We start from the raw sequence: 17824 nt of genomic DNA, 5'->3' as shown, positions 1-17824 counted from the left end.
GTTGTTATCCTCTTACTCATTTTAAGCTAAACTAAACTCCAAAATCTTTTTGTAACATTTGTAACACAGATAGAATAAAACAAGTCTTTATGTCATCAGTGTTTAATCTTGTTCAATACGCCGCCCAGTGGAGGAAATGTGCACATGGTGTTTATTCTGAGATATACAACAAAAACTCCAAGGCCAAGTGATACAGAGAACAGGTTGTTCAGAGTAACCTGTTTACATGCACTTTGTTTACTTGATTACTGTCAATTTTCATTTACACGCATGCAGCAAATCAGTCACTAGTTTTAATAATTTTATAAGAATGGCCCACTGATTTTAGCTGTGTGTCAGAATTTACCTTCTAGAATTACACGGTGGCAACCAACTTATTTAGACTTGTGCAGGCCGCTTTGGGTTAGTTTCAGTTTGTATTTGACTTAGGGCAGGCTAAATACAAGGACACAACTGTAATTATTGCTCATCCACATGCACATTTTCAAGAAATTTGTTTTACAAAACTGAAATATGTAGGTGTTTTTTATATTGTGGACGAATTATTTTCTAATAGCTTGACTAAGTCAGTTAATCAGTTAATTACATAAACAACTAAACACCTGCTTGCTATGTAAAGTAGACTTTAACCTAGTTATTTAAGAGTAAACATGCAAACACAGTCATCTGTAGCACAAGTCATGTGCCAAAATGTTAGTTTCGCTCTGCAGTTACATATCACATACAGACTTGTTGTGTCTGAAATTGAGTGTTAGTGTTCTTACCTCCCAGCTCGTCACTGTGACCGCTGTGTCAACAGCTTACAATGAAATACTTTCAACATTCTTAGTCCAGTGTAGTCATTGTAATAAGCTCCTACCACAGTTACTACCCTTGAGCTCTAAGTCCATCTCAACAGAGCTCTACATCACTGCATGTTATCATAATAAAATTGTTCTTTATACTAAAACTTTATTCTGCAAATGTTGCTGGTTCTTATTTTGCTCAGTCATTCTCGGTTTTGCCAATTGATTAATTGCAAACTTTTTCAGTACTATATTACAACAATATCCAAAAAGATTCTGCTGCATTATTGCTGTATTTGTGGCCTAGAAAATGAATGTCAAAATCTGAAAAAAATAAATTTTAGGTCATATTGTGCTCACCTTAAAAAAGGTTGTGTTTTATCAAAGGTTTGTTTCCCACTGCCTGCGGGTATAATGCAGCTAATGTAACACATAATACAAACTAAGGTGCTTTTATATAGAAGAGTTGACTCTTACACTTTACATTATGCTGGTTGACGCAGCCAATACGAACATTGAGTCTGGTTAGTGGGTCCAGAGAATAGAAATGGTTGCTTACACAGTTTTATCTACACACAACATGTTCTCCAGATGAGTCTGAATTGAGGCTGCAGTGTTTCAATGTTTAAAGCATTCATAAAAAAGAAAAAGGTTACGCAGAGATACAGGTAGCAGCAAGCTAAACAGTTTACTTGAAATCCATGATCAGCTGCCACCACAATTCATGATCTTATTTTATTTATTTAGTTTATTTTTAATCTATTTGACTGAAACCAGTGTTGTAAATGCTAGAAAAACTGCTGGTTAGAAACACCTTGGTCCGTCTGTCGGTTGGTTAGTGTCCTCTGGTTTAGAGTATGTCTCGGGAGATTTGCTTGCGAATTTCAGACATTCAAATTCATGTCAGAACAATTTGTGCTGATTTAAACTTATCAAAATATGTTACTCAAAATGGGAAAATGCATTTCAATAACAGAATCATTCTAATCAATGATTAAAGCTCCAAGTAGCATTTAAAAGGCCCTGGCTCATTTGTGCACATTGGGGAAGCTGAGGGGATGTTCATTTTCAACGACTGGACTCTACATGAATGGGCATTTAATGAATTCAAATCGTTGCATTAAACACTGTATCAAGTCACTCAAATATATATGGACCCAAAAAAATACGTAAGAAAAAAAACAATAGCCTCACTCAGGAGTCCTATACAAATAACCTCTTTGTCACCGCTTTGTGTCTATTACATCACATAACTTCCTCTGGTAGAAAGTTTTTCAGATTTAACACTTTCAGACTGCACAAATTGTGCAGTCTGGGGGGACGCTACCTTTATCAACATTCTGGTGTCAATCAAGGGATGAGGTACATAGTAGCTGTATAGCCAGACTCTGGTTCTTTCGAATCTCCTGAAAACTTGAATATCCTCTATCAGTGTTAGTTTCTATGGTTTCAAACTATGGTCCACATTGGTAACAGTCCCATTATCTCATCTGTAGTTCTCAACTAGGAAAAAAATGAGGTGATTTGAGATATGAGTGGAGAATTCTTGTTTTAATATGGTAATATTTCTCATGTGTATTGCAAAAAATCTAAGATGGCTCTGACAAATGGCACAGGCCTCAAATTTTGAGCCAGGAATGTAATTGACATATTTATACATAAAAGGCATAAACATGTTTTTTATATGTAAAAGATAGATGTCAGATGGATGTCACAGTGTGGACGTTTGGTCAGACCCTAACTTACAACCAAGTAAATTCTCAGATGTCTTGTATTTAAATAAATAAAAAACAGGAAGCATTTTTCCTCTTGTGATAACCTGAAAACACAATGAGGTCAGAGCCTTCTAAAAATTACACTTTTAACATTTTCACAATTGACCTTGGACATAGTAGTTTTACAAAACAACTCTTTTGATAAGGTCCATTTACTGGCTCCCAACTACATCTGTCAAATTACCAAAGTAGTTAGTCCTTCATGTAGCAAAGCAGCAAGCAAAAGTGCAGAGGTTTGGCAGATGGAACGGTGTGTTGCATGTCCTCTGGTGCAGGAGACCTGAATTCAGTCCAGCCAGTTAGGGGAGTTTCACTGGCATATTTCTGCTGGTCCCTTTTGAATTACCAGTCTTGGTTACTTCACAGGAGTCTTGAGGGCGGCCCACAACCATCGTCCGGTTCATCGTGATCTTCTGCCGAGTCTTTTTCCATAACTAGGTAATGTGATGACAACTGAGCAAGCTAATAAGGTTGAGAAGTCCAGAAAAGCCTTTAAACTACTTGAATATATGGCCAATTGATGCATGTTGTCAGTTGATGTGTATCATCAGAGCCGGACCTGGCAATGTTGGAGCCCTAGGCGAGATTTCAGATTGGCACCCCCCCAGGCCCCCCAACATACACATGCAAAACTGCAAGCGATGTGTATAAAATGCACATCAGAATCCATTTGGTGTCTGCATTTTAATGCAATATGAACAAGGTTTGACATATCGATATGTAAAACGTGAGGAAATGCTTTACATTATATATTTCACATGCTCTCAAATAGCCTGTCAAATTGTCATGCATCCCCACTAACGTTTGGACTATGTACAGATGCAGACAAAGGCAGACAAAAATGTAGGCTATAAAAAAGAATACAAATATATAATAAAAAATATAAAGAGTCTGAAATCTGATGTACTGACATTTAGCTAGTTATTCATGTCGACAAAAATAAGTATTAATGATGTGCAATTCTCATGTGAGCAGCCGCCTGGCTGTTCACACAGGAAGTGCATTTCTCTGCGCTGGTTCGGGGGTAAATGATTATGGTCTTCGAAGAGTCAAGCCTAAAGCTATGTCGCCTATGCCAGTAGCCCCCTTGTGTATCATATTTGTTTTTTGATATTTAGTCCACCCCATACTTTAAACATTTATCTTTATTTGCTTCGAACTGCAACTAATAATACATATTTGACCACATCCATTGTTTCTGGCATCATTTCACCTGCCACTTAAATACTGACATATGCACTGAATTACAAATGATTTGTTCTTTTCAATTCTTACCATGAATCCAAGCCACTTGTTGACCACACCTTGATGTGGCACTTGTTGTCAACAGACATGTTGGTGTGATGTTGGTATTAGTGAATCCTTTTTTAAACCACCTGGAAGGGCACACAGATTCTGACAATTTCAACATTATCAGTAAACTGTCAGTTTTTATTTAACTGCTTACTTAAGGTTGTGCTGTACAATAGTTTTAACAAAATGGTGAAAGATGTAGACCAAAAACTGTAGACAGCACTATAAATAAAAGGAATTATTTATTGAGAAAATGTACCTTAGATTATAGTGTACCTTAGACAGGTTTTGTGTTGTTGTTTGTGATTAAGAACTGCATGACTGTGCATATCACAGTTCATGATATGTAAACTTACATTTGATCCTTTTGGAAGTTCAATAAAAGCTTAAACACTGAAAGATCACAATAGACATTGTATTGGTCAGATCAGTTATCAAATTGTGAGCAAGGGTTTAAGAGTGAAAGAGCAGAATTGCTTGTACATAGCATGTTTGCAATGGACAATTAAGTAGTGGCCAATACTTCTGCAGGTTGATATTACACCTTAAATTAATAGAGGATTCAGTGAACTTTGCTAAATGACAACGATTTCATTCAGTTATTAAAAAACACTAATTTAGGTAAATATAAAAAATCTTTCTGAATGTTTTAGGTACTCATTCTGCTAAACATGAACTTAGGTTTCATCAGCTGCACCCAATTAATATTAATTACAAACAAGGAACAGTTACTTCCTTCCATGAGTGAAAAGCTGCAGTGGTAACGAAGGGTCTTTAAGAGTAAAGTCAATCATTTTTTTAATAATGAAAACATATAAATGCATGTCTGCACATTTTAACCTTGCCCTCCTAAGGTTGTCTCTTAGTGTCACCATTAAGATCCAATAAAGCTGTGGGCTTACCCAAACCAAAGCTAGTGAGCACTGAGCTAGTGCTAAAGCTAGCTCGCTTGATAATACTCCTGTTTCAATTTGTTAGGACTGTTTTGCCAGTAATAGGCTTCCATACAACCTCATGTCATCAAAACAGATGTTAGTAGACATTGTAAACACTATTAGCCATGACAGTCAGTTCTTCAAATTCTTCTTTGTATATTATACTCTGTGTTTTGCTGCCACATTCTGAAAAATTATAGCAATTATAATTTGTCACCACTGTTCATTTCCTTGTTCTTAATAATGAAACAGTGTTGAAGAACTTGACACTCACTTGCACAGAGGAAAATATACTCTTACACATTATGATGACTTAAAAGGCATTTATGATGTTAATGGTCACTGGTGTCTAAAAGAGTGCATGTTCAATGTGTCAGATGTAGATTGTTTCACTATGGGGTCTAAAATGTTAGAAAATCATGTAAAATGTGAAAACTAAAAGTACAAAACCAACAATCAATGCATTAGCTTATTCAGGCTCAAATGTGAAGTTCATTAGAATATAACCCTTTGATAAATGTCACTTGATAAATAAATCACATAAGACACAAATTAATTAAAATAAATATATAATAAATAAATAAATAAATAAATAAATAAATGTATGTACAATGAAGAGATGCAGATCAACCTCTAGAATTAGCCTCCTCAAAACGGAAATGCAGACCAACTAAAAACATGCATGGTCTGCTGTGTCCGTACATAACAGTCCGTTTTAGTGCGGTCAGTAATCAGTTAGAGGCGACCAGCCACTTTCTCTGCGCTGCTGGGGATGCATTTGGCACAACTTGATACTAGCTGACACTGATCCAATCTTTCAGGTGGCAGTCAACACATCTGAGGACAAATAAGAGACGAAAAGCGCCACAGTGGCTGAATGCTAAGCTTATCCATTTCCTCTGCTGTAGCTATCAGATGATGGTGGGAAAAGTACTTACTTTAAAATGTTACTTTGCAACATCAATAACCTTTTTCTCCATTTTAAATAAATTATTTTGTTGTTTTTCTTTCTTACCCAGAATCAGACATTTTTTTATCAGATAAAGATATGTTGAATTGTAGCTTAGCTCAGTTTATGGATGTGTCTGAGAACTTATGGTCTTTATATGAAATAGTCTATTAAGCTATTGTTTATTACAATTTAGATTTGAATAATAATTCTACATGTCAAGTTATAATAACCAGTTGGTTTGATGACTGCCTATCTGATCATGTGACTGCACATGCCCTCTCATTCTGTAGCCATGTGGCAGATCTCACCCATTAACCATGACGTTTCTCTGACTTTGAGTTTGCAGGAAAAACCTTCAAATTTCCACAAACTAGATTATTTTAAAACTGCTACATTAAAAGGACCTCCTGTTAATTTTAAAATATTGATTAATACAGAAATCCCCTATCCTCCCTAATTTACCTTAGAGGTTACCTGACCTGAGCCAGAAGGGTCACAAAATGCATTATTCAGCTTCAGATCTGTTTCTATCTGCATTTAAAAGATGATAAAAATAATGAGTTTGAGCAAGATGTAAAAAAGTTATGAAGTTATCACTTTGGGTTTAAGTCACACATTTGCCTTGTTTAGCATTTATGATTAATGTCTATCCATTGTTTGAGAGGAAGCATTTTAACTTCAGCAGAAACTCCAAGTCTGACAGTACTTTGACTGACCGCTTAATTTTGCCTCAGTAACACGTTTACCCTTTAAAAAAAACATCGATAACGTACGACAGCTTCTCCTGCAGCTTTGTAAATTAAAATATATGTATACAAAAAATTAAGACGGGAGGATCAAGAGAAAAAAATAGCGTGCAATTTCAACACAAAGAACAATGAAAGCAGTTGGGTTTCAGATTCTCCTTTTTTGATTTCTTATAAGACATGAAATAAAAATGGAAAAGATGGAGGTATCCCAAAAAGATGTGTCCATGACACACACAGAGAAAAATGTCCTGAACTGCATTTTTTGTCCTCCCTTGTCTCTCCAGTTGATACGGGCATTCTACAAAAGAAAATTCTACCTATGATACCCTCTGAGAAAAGGAAAACCAGCAGTTTACTACACAGACTGATGGAAATAGAAATATCAGTACTCATGGTCTTGAAGACTTACATTTGTTCACTAACCATGTACAATATGTGTATGGGCGCATGTGTGAAGTTCCACCATTTCAGCTCAAACACAAAGGTCTATTTACCTTTTTAAAATTTCTTCACACTGCATATTTATCTGTGAGTGTTATTCCCTTCAGTATCCATTCAGCTGAAAAAAAATCAGTCTGTAGAGAAGCTCTTGTCTGCAAACAAAAACCTGTTATAAATCCTGAAAAAGAAACTTGTCAGACAAGACGTCACACCAAGCTCTTCACGCCATTATCTTCTTAAATGAAGCTCAAACGCCATCCCATCATCCTCTGTTGTCTGGCATGTACCATGATCTGCCTTCCTGCCTCTGTCCACCTGTGGGTCAGTCTTCTCAATGGGTGTGAAGGAAGACGTGGGGTAGGGGGACAGGTAATGAGGAACGGTGTGGTACTATAGGATCAGTTCGGTCTCCTGGTTAGCATTTGGGGAAAAAAGTGAAAGAGTAAACAGGAGTAAGGTTGAAGCATGGCGGCTGGTCAGCCGGTTGGTTAGTTGTCAGTGGTCTTACTCGATGACCATGCAGTGGGGCAGGTGCTGCGAATAATATTTGAAGAGCTCTGCAGTGGCTCCAGGACAGTTGGTCAGCTCCAGCTCCTCCAGCTCTTGCAGTTGGATGAGGCCTGACAGACCAGTTGTGGTCAGCAGGGGGCAGCCTGAGACGGACACAGCAGCAAGAATAACAGCTGTGGGCTGGGTAACATGTACAAAGGGGACTAATGCATGTACATTGTTTTTTTCAATATCATTTCTCAATATCAATCAAACAATGGCTCTGTATGCTAATGTTATATCCAACATTTCATCATCAAATGTATGGTTCTTTTATTTCAACAGTCCAAAAACTAAAGCAATTTTGTCTAATATAATTACTTTTTATAATATATGTATGTATATACATATATTATATAATAATTTTAATAGGGCCTTTCAAGGGACCCAAGAAAACTTTTCATATTAGGGAGAAGACATATTTAATGTGACAAAGACAAGGAACGATTGAATCAAATCAAGTCATTTAGAATTTTTTAAAAGATGAGTTTTGAATAGTTTTTTCTATAATTCAATACTTCAATGTGGATGGAATACAGACAGGTCATGTCTCATTCTGTGTGGAAGATGGAGCAAGAAATCAAACCTGCAAGGGACAGAAGACGAAGACTCCTCATTCCAAACAAATGCTGCAGTCCAAAATCTTGCACCTGCAATCAACACATACACCCTTTTCTTGTAATTCTCATCTTCATCCATCCTTTGCTGGTTGTAGAAAAAACAAAACACATGCAAAACTTGTACAATCTCCCTTAGAGGGATGGTTCACTTAAAAAATTTAAATTCACTCGTTATTTACTCACCACTTTGCTGATGGAGGCGTGGGTGAAGTGTCCGCAAGCCCTGACATTCATATTGAATTAATTTACATTTTGTTTTAAGCTTAAATGTCAGCTGATATCTGCCAACCCTCGAACACACCACGTGTAGCTATCTCTGCTAGCTTAGCCACTTCCGGTAGCCTTCTCGGCTGAAAACACAGTGTAAATGACCTCGTTTTCAGCCAAATATTAATGTTGGGGCTTCAATTGTGTTCGATTCTGCTGCAACAGAGTTTACCCCTGAGACTCCAGAAGTTTTGTGGACTAAACTATTCACCCACCCCTCCATCAGCATCGTGGTGAGTAGATAATGAGTGAATTTTCATTTTTCTGTGAACTATCCCATTAAGGTTTGCAAATGTAACATTACTGTTGTGAGATAGGGTTAGGGTTAGATTTTTCTGTGCTTATGATAGATAAATAAATAGATAAATACATGGACAGATAGATGGAAAGATAGAAAGATAGATATATAGATAGATATATAGATAGATATATAGATAGATAGATAGATAGATAGATAGATAGATAGATAGATGGATGGATGGATGGATGGATGGATGGATGGATGGATGGATGGATGGATGGATGGATGGATGGATGGATGGATGGATGGATGGATGGATGGATGGATGGATGGATGGATGGATAGATAGATAGATAGATAGATAGATAGATAGATAGATAGATAGATAGATAGATAGATAGATAGATAGATAGATAGATAGATAGATAGATAGATAGATAGATAGATAGATAGATAGATAGATAGATAGATAGATAGATAGATAGATAGATAGATAGATAGATAGATAAAAAAAAAGAAAGAAAGAAAGAAAGAAAGAAAGAAAGAAAGAAAGAAAGAAAGAAAGAAAGTAAGAAAGACAGAAAGAAAATACAGTTAACTTGTGTTTTGTGTTACCTGACAACACCAGCGCAAATAGAGGCTCCTTAATGATGACATGGTGGATAAGTAGCCTAAACCAGTGTCTGTAATCCGCACGCACCTACAATCATAAAACACAACAATTATCAATAATCACAACTTTTCCAAGACTGTTGCAATCAGAATATCTGCTGTAAAGAAAGCATTGACAAATCACTAGACTGAGGCTCCAGTGGACTTAAGCTATACATGAGTACATGAGGCAGATAATCCACCAATCAAAGCCAAGAATGTGTCTGACCAAGCGTCACATCACTATATGTTAGGGCAGATCTCATGTTACTGTGACAGTGCAGTCAGTATAACGTAAGCTTGTTTCAGATGATAAACCTACTGATTAGTATCTTTGTGTTGAAGCTTTTGAAGTCTTTTAAGGCCTTAACATTACTTTAGTTAAGTCGTACACATTTCACCTCAGTAAATATCATTTTTGCTGTTGCTATTAATTAATTTCCCCATGCATGGGTGTCATCATTTCATCTACTATGGCTAACATGATGTCAGGTGTAATTTGCAACTCTTCACAAAACTGTACTCTGAGGTGAAAGAAAGTGGATAAGTGACCAAGGTAATAACAAGCTTCCTGAAGCAGCTTCAAATCTTATCAAACGTGAAAGTTTAGAAGTGTAGAATGTCCAGAATAATCAATGGGTTATTTGCCCCCTCTGTGGTGCGGGTACCAATGTACCCTCAGTTACTTTTATTCACCTCTGCATTTCACTCTCTAACTGCTTAAAATAAGGATGAAAGCAGGACACGCTGACCTGTCCAGCACCAGTTCTTCCAGTTTATGCAGGTCACAGGCAATGTACTCCAGGGCCATGTCAGTGATCCGAGGGCACCAGGATAAATCCAGGCTGCGTAGCTTACGCAGGTTCTCAGCAACCAGCTCCACACCATCATCTGTGATCTTGGAGCAGCCAGAGAGGCTGAGGGCAGTCAGGTTGGGAAGGCTGTGCACCATGTTGACCACACCGTGATTGGTGATCTCCCAACAGGAGTGTAGCCGCAGAGTGTGGGTGGTGTAGCCCTGAAAGTGGAGGGTCATTTAAGTTTATTTTATTGGGTGAATGTTTTACTTTGTTTCCAACAACCAAGCTTCTTTTTTGTTTCTTCATTACAATATAACAATTATATCTACTTTATTTAATAATTTGAAGAGAAGGGAATATGAACAAGACCAAGATCTAGCTAAAACAACATATACTGTTTACCAACTCAAAAACAACAGAAAAACACCACACTGGTTTCTCTTGTTTTGGCATTCTACCTGTTTGGCTGTGAAGTAGGCCATGGCTGTGTCAGTGACGTGGTAAGCCTGCAGACTCAACTCTGATAAGTTAGGTAGGAGCTGTGAGATAGCAGCAATGGCGTCATCCGCCACATTGATGCAGTCACTGACACTGAGGGAAGTTAGACGGGCATTCAGACTAGACCACAGGCCAGCCTCTGTGAAGTCATTGCAGCCTGACAGTTCAAGATGTATCAGTCCTTGCATTTGCTCCAACATGACCTGCAACAGAAAGACCATCAGTTTGGATCACTGATGACGCTGCTTTTAAAATGAATGGTATAATGAACGTGCTGTGTTAATATGCTGCATGTATTTCCAAAACTGCCAACATGCTTAGTGTTAGATGGATACTGCACCTTGACTGAATAAATTAAAAATCCTTTGTAATCAAAAATCCAAAATCCTTCACACATCCAGAGCTCACACATAAACAACTAGTTGCCCACAATTGTCCTTTAGGATTACTATGATTTTTTTAAGACCAACATTGTTTTCATTATTTTATTTCATTTTCGCTTTAGTGTGTTGTTTCAAGATCATTTTATATTCAACCATTGGCCTTTTTTATTTCACTTGTTAGATTCAGAGAATCTGAATTTCTGGTCGAAAATAAATATATTACATGCAAACTAAAGAAATGGCCAGTCCCATTAGCTCTGAACGCAGTTTGCAGAATTCTCTATGGCAACCATCCACTCATCCCAGAATAGGAGGCCTAGCTGGTATAAAGAGCGAAGTGAAAAATACTCAACCAATCAACCAAATTGTTTTGTCAAAATAAGCACAGGTTCAGTTGTGCAGCAGTCAAACTGCCACTAAAGCGGCTGCCTGAGCCTCTTAAACTGTTTTATCATCATTTCGTCGACTGGAAGGAGGTGGGTTACTAACGTGTCCTTGGGCATTGATCACTGATCCATCACTTAATCTGTTGGGCTGCATTGTTATACTAGTGTTATCTGCATTGTATTCTGGAAAATATTTCCACTGCTCTTCATATTTCCACTTTGTTGTAGAGTCAGTACGAGTAAAGGTGATTACACTGTGAATTATTCTGTGTGTGTGTGAGCCTCTGATTCTCAGCTAGAAACTCACCCTTGACAGTGAACTGCAGTGTTGATAATGACATTTGTTCCACCAAATCAGTTTCATGATCTGAAAACTTTATCCGGACAAACACTTCGACTTGCACTTGACTATCTCTATCACACAATCATGTAATAGTGTTCTTAACATATAATCATATCATCACTTTTCCTAAATTATCAAACATACTGTATAATCAAGCTTAGCTGTGCTGGGAGTCTGTCAGACGATAGTTATGATTATTTGCCAAAGGAAGATATAGTTTCCCTGTGTCTGACATCAAAAAGGCACTGAGGAAAAAGAAACACTATTAATTGTGATTATTATTTTAGTGTGGCCTGCATAAGAACATAATGGGATGACCTGATTTTATAATTGATTCTTATACTGAGCCTAACTATTTCGAACCTCAATTAAATCAGTTGTTGGTGACCTTAGTTATTACAGGAAACAGCAGCCACTCAGACTAAACCACAGACAAACACCACGTGACTTTGACCCCGACAACACCAGTTTCAACCTGTTCTATACCTTAACTACATCTAATAGTTGTCTTGAGCTTGAATGGCTCTGATTACAGCTATGAATGCTTCTTATGTTTAATCATCTCAAAGAGCAGGTACATTTTTCATCCAATAACCTCTGTCAACTTCATCATCATGACTCACCTCCAAACCGGCATCTGTAATGGTGGACCTCTTGAGGCTGACTGAGCGGACACCCTTCTTGGACAGTGGGTAGTTATCGATGAACTCACAAATGTCCAGGTCTGACACGCCCACTAAGCAGAAAGACTGGAAACCACGTAGGGCGAAAGCCTGTAGACTGACAAACTCCTTCTCCCCATTGGGTAGTAGGGTGTAGAGCTCCTTGGCATGCAAGATAGGTGTCACACCCTCCCAGAACTTAGGCTGATATAGCACCTTTCGCCATGTCTTGCATACTTGTGCCAGCACACATTTTTCACCTGTGGTAAAATACCAGAGCAGTCGGTTAAGCAACTTCTCATCCAGGAAAAGATGACGCTCCAGCAGCACGGGTTTGGGTAGAGTGAGAGGGGGAAGCTGGCGAAGGGATGGCTTCAAGCCTACCAGAGGCTTTCCAGGCTCCATGTCAGTGCTCAAAAGAGAGGCTGCTGAGTGGGGCATGCCAGGGCCGTCCAGGTGGTGGTGGTAGGGAAGGGATGATGTTGGAGTAGGCAGGATGGAGGGTACAGATGAGGACTGGCACAGGCGGTTTTTGGCAGCAGGTGTCCCTTTGGTGATACTCGCACTACCCAGACCATTGGGCTGGCTGGTGGGCAACTTCACCATTCCGTTGCGAGTCACACAGGCAGACTTCAGCTCACTGGGGGTGGACATGTTCAACATTGGGAACCTTATGAGATAGAAAAGATCCACAGTGGGCCATTAAACACTGATAAATAATATATTTATGTTTATTATGATCATTCCTCATATTTCTTCTAATTCTAGTACATTATCACTGTACACATGGTTTCTGTAAGTGGGAAATTAATCTACAGTTCATGTATTGAAATATATCCTTGTGCATGTGCTTCTTAGTATCCATAATGTCATATTGCAGGGAATTGATGGAACTACTGTAACTGTTAATGTCGTGGATGTTGCTGATGTTATTTATATAAAGCTACACATATTAAATACCTATTGAGCTTTTCAGACTATTTATCTTGTGGTATTTCTCCCAGATTGTCATTCAAATCATCAAACAGCACTGGTTTACGGCACCAATTGCTTTATTTTGCTTAATCAATCAATCACTCAAATTCTATGTCCTTAACCCTCAGCAAGAGTAAGGCAAAACTACTAAAAACCCTTTTAACAGGTATAAATACGTAGAAACCTCAGAGAGAGCCACATGTGAGGGATCCCTCTCCCAGGACGGACAGAAGTGCAATAGATGTCAAGTGTAGGAAAACATCATCGGGATTTCAGTTTTTAGCAGCATCGATGAGGGTAAACATTTTGTAGGATAACTTCAATACTATATGTCAAGCAGTCCTTAATGTGATGTGAAGCTAGTAATGTCTAGGTTTTCTGTCAATCACTAATTTAGCTATAGTTGGATGTTCAAAAACAACATATTTTTTTACATAAGAAGCTACGATTTGACCTTGACTCCACATACTAGCTTTATCCAGGAATTACACTTAGTCTCACCAAGTTTGTTTCATTCATATATTGCTATCTTTTCTCACTAAAGTGAGCAAAATGCATCCACTGATGTGTGACTGAAGGCTCTGAAAAAGGACATTGAGTTAAGGTAAAAATGTCAAACTATTAAACCTTTTTCACTGCAACATTTTTGACATGAAACAACCTTCGTTCATGTGACTAGTAACACCTGTGTTTTTTGCAGTCTTCTGAGTCAAGATTCCACTATGATCAGCATCCTGCTTCCCATTTGTTGTTTGAGTAGCTCAACGCTCCAAGTCAAAACACATCTTAGTTGAAATGAATGCTATGGCCCATGGCCTCATCTAGCCTGTTGTCTGTGATCTCACTGTATCAGCATCAGGAGGACAGGCTCCGACTGCTCAGTTACATAACATGCTGACTTTGCCACTTCACACACTACAGCATTGCTTTGTCCCACTCTACTGACAGCAACGCCTGCATCAGCTTGTATGCTGTTATCAGGAACACTTTTCAGTATTTAGCATTTACGTTCCATCACTTCAATATATTTGTCCTCAGTTCTTGAACAGATGGAGACTGGCTCTGCTGATGCAGCATCAATAAGGCTCATTCATTACATAATATAACAAAGTTGTCAACTAGACCAGCTACAGAAAGCCCTCCATAACATTTCAAAGAATAGGATGTTTCTGTTGTACTTATACAGTCTTCAGTATATACAGTACTTTACTCATACTGCTTTAGTTTATATATTGATGATTATCACAATTCATTTTACGTTACTATTTCTTTATTATTTTTGTTTAAATAACAAATACTTGAGAAACATTAAAACATTTTACAAATCTAAGGGAGATCAATTCTCTCAGAGGTTCATTGATGCATATAATCCCCATCTATCTCTTTCCTGTCATCTACTGTTTGAATGATCTTTTAACTTTAAGCTCCTCCTTTGGAAGATGACATTTATTCTCAAATAAAACACATGTATAAGATTTTTGCATTTCACAGAGTATGGACAGTTGAGGTACAATGCTGTCACCTCTGTACCACCCTGCTTATGTGTTTTGGTCAGGAGCCCTTCACAACTTGCCTTTCATTCAGGCAGGAGGCTATGCCAGTTCTTTACCTAAGCATCAGCTGCAATTTAGGGTTCCCTCCGTGGCACAAGGAAGCTAAGAAATGTACTACAAATCTTACAATGCTTACCAGTTGAGCCACAACTGTATGAACATATCGTGTTGCAATAAAAATTTATGAATTGATAAAAAATCCAAACAAAGACTTCTGTTGTCCCAGTTACAAATCACTGGGTCTTCTCATTCTGCAAGAATAACTACCGAGTTCATCTTGCAGGTTCCATCTCCCAAGAAGATGAGTTTGAACTTTGCAAACTCTGTCCTGACAAAGTCCTACATTAGTCTGAAAAGATGCATGATGGGAGAGGAGTGAGAGAAACATTTTTGACGATCACTCATGTTCCATATACTAGAGCAGTCAAAGCACAACATTCCAGGCAAACTTCCTTCTGTATAACCCTCAAACTGTCTGCCCCACTGGGTTTATCTGTGTCACCATGATATCTGTGTCACCATGATACCATGATAACCTGAACTGATATTAGCAAGGATTAAGCATTATGAGAGATGAACAGTCACTCCACACTAATCAGCAACCCCTTAACTCTTGCAGCTGTTGTTCCTGCTGGTTTTTCTATCTGTCTTGCTGCTAACACGGGAGAGGGGGAAGTGCAATTATACAAGTCTGCTGCAATGTGTCCACCTACACAGGTGGGCCGGACAACATCCGTCTACTACTGTCTGCTAACTGTCCAAATGTTATTGTCAAACAGTTGAGGACACTGAACACCTGCAGCAACAAAATGTCCATAGCTGCATAAATTGTGGAGGTAACAGTTGTAACGTTACCAACAGCAATATCGCCTTATAGACCGAAGCCAATGTTAACTCAGCTGTCTCAAGTTTAGAATACACTACCACTGATAGGCATGCAACTTCAACTAAGTGCCAGAAAACCTCAGTAAATAAGATCCTGTGCCAATGTTTCTACTCAACTCATGTATAAACCTTCTGCTCTACATACTGTTTAGCTAAGCAAACAGGTACTGAAAAGGAATAACATGTGTTCTAGCATAATAAGTTAGTTGGTGACCACGCTGGAAACCTATGGTAAATGATCTGTATTTATATAGCGCTTTTCTAGTCTTGATGACCATTCAATGCTCTTTACACTACAGGTTATTGCTATTCTCCCAAATGCACACTGATTTATACAATGCATCTATGGGCAGTACTTTTTCAATGAGGGGCAATTCGGGTTTCAGTATCTTGCCGAAGGATACTTTGGCATGCTTAGGGGGAAGACTGAGATCGAAACGACTGCCTTCTGGTTAAGGTACGAGCACTTTTAACGTCAGCCACAGCCGCCCGACCTATGACCATTGCTGTGGCTAATCGTAAAAAAATAGTTTTGTTTTGGTTCTGGTTGATATAACAGTGTTGTGCAGTCTGTCATGTGTAGGTGAGTCTTCCCTGTCTTTTCATTTGACTATATGTGCTAAGCTCAAAGAATAGGTTAGCCAGCTGGCGAAAGTTTACTTTCCAACTAATGTGGGATTTTGTTATTTTGCTAACTCACTCATCTAAATCACATCTTGAACTGATCTTCCTTCTGGACCAGCTTTGCCAAGTGTGATTCAAACACACACACAAACACAAACACAAACACAAACACAAACACACACACACACACAAACACACTTTATTAATAAAATAAATCAAACACAATTCAAAGCCACTGAATTCATCACGCTAAGTGGATTTTTCGGACCTCAAAGTTAGCCTAAACCAAAGCTATAATGGTTATGTTGAGATCATCAATTCAATCCTCTCATATTTAACAGTGAAGAGTATGAATAGATCAAGGGACAACTCGGGCAAAAACCAAGAAACACTTCAGAAGACAAGTGGCTCAAATAAAGAAGTCACATGGCAGAACAACTGAGAGCGAAAAAGGTTGCGTCACTGACAGACGCTGGCGTCATTATATTTGTTAATAATACGCAGCTCGATGCGGATGATCGGACATCCACAGGCCCGACCATGCACACAAAGAGCTGGAATACCCAGCGTTGTCCGCCCGCATCAGCCTGATCTCTCTGCAGTCCGCTCCGCCTCGTCTGAGCGACTGTGGATGCTGCTGCTAGAACCAAACACCCCGTCATCCATCACAAGCACAGACATGCTACACACACCCACTGCAGCCATGGACGCATCCTCCTCGTTCGGCCCTATTTTTTCGCAGCATCCCTTACCTCTCAGATGAAAATTCACTCAGCCATTAATCCATGATCAACACGCTGTTTTCACCGCTGCCCCTTTATCACGTTTCCTTCAATGTTTCAGCGCAGAGATTGTGGAAACAGATATTGATTAAGATGCTGCCCGTTGTGTACTATCAGGATGCGAGGGATGCGCCTGCCGAGCCCATACATACAAGAAGAGCACCCGGGTCCACAATCAGGATCCGTCGAACTTAGATGAGAACCGATGCACGGCCTCCTCTGCAGAAATGTGAAGATCCAAGCAAAGCGGCTTTATTTTGTGTTTTCGATCTTCTAGTCGTCGTCCACAGCAGAATGGCCCTCTCTGTCCCGTAATTTCTCCTCCGCACACACATACGCACACATACGCACACACGCAGCGCTTTCTCATTTAAAGAGATATGATAGGGCAGCTGGAGCAGCACACAGCCTCTCTGTCTGCTTCTTATGTAACCTGCAGCCCAGATTGTTCTGCAGGTTACTGCTCTACCTGTGTGTGTATGTGTGTTGATGCAATGATTGACAATAACTGACAAGAGTATTGCTGTCAGCAGATGCTAAGCTGTTGGGGATATATAGGCGTAAATATACGTATACTCGACAGAAAGAAAGCTGGACGACCGAACACCACTACGGGTGGTAAGTTTGTGTAGTGGCTGATTTCCCTGGGCTTTGTAACACACAGAGAATGTTTAG

General features: G+C 38.8%; 1 protein-coding gene across 1 annotated transcript; it reads right to left on the bottom strand.

Annotated features, from left to right (window-relative positions):
- Positions 1–7434: 7434 nt before the first annotated feature.
- On the bottom strand, positions 7435–12993 carry fbxl16 (F-box and leucine-rich repeat protein 16). The gene is made up of 6 exons (XM_061090929.1): positions 12292–12993; positions 10517–10759; positions 10011–10276; positions 9223–9307; positions 8066–8129; positions 7435–7583 (listed from the first exon to the last, which is right to left on the bottom strand). The coding sequence occupies exons 1-6, from the start codon at positions 12991–12993 to the stop codon at positions 7435–7437; spliced, it is 1509 nt and encodes a 502-aa protein (XP_060946912.1).
- Positions 12994–17824: the final 4831 nt, after the last annotated feature.

Source organism: Limanda limanda, chromosome 17 (assembly GCF_963576545.1).
Source record: "Limanda limanda chromosome 17, fLimLim1.1, whole genome shotgun sequence".
Taxonomy (NCBI): domain Eukaryota; kingdom Metazoa; phylum Chordata; class Actinopteri; order Pleuronectiformes; family Pleuronectidae; genus Limanda; species Limanda limanda.
Note: the sequence above shows the minus strand (reverse complement) of the source record. Positions and strands in the feature narration are given on the sequence as shown.

What these genes read in the sequence shown, in the direction of transcription:
- fbxl16 (XM_061090929.1), bottom strand. Translation starts at nt 12,993, where the DNA reads ATGTTGAACATGTCCACCCCCAGTGAGCTGAAGTCTGCCTGTGTGACT. An exon ending in TTACAGATGCCGGTTTGGAG is followed by an intron (nt 10,760 to 12,291) that starts GTGAGTCATGAT and finishes TTTCTGTTGCAG; the next exon opens with GTCATGTTGGAGCAAATGCA. An exon ending in ATTTGCGCTGGTGTTGTCAG is followed by an intron (nt 8,130 to 9,222) that starts GTAACACAAAAC and finishes TGTTGATTGCAG; the next exon opens with GTGCAAGATTTTGGACTGCA.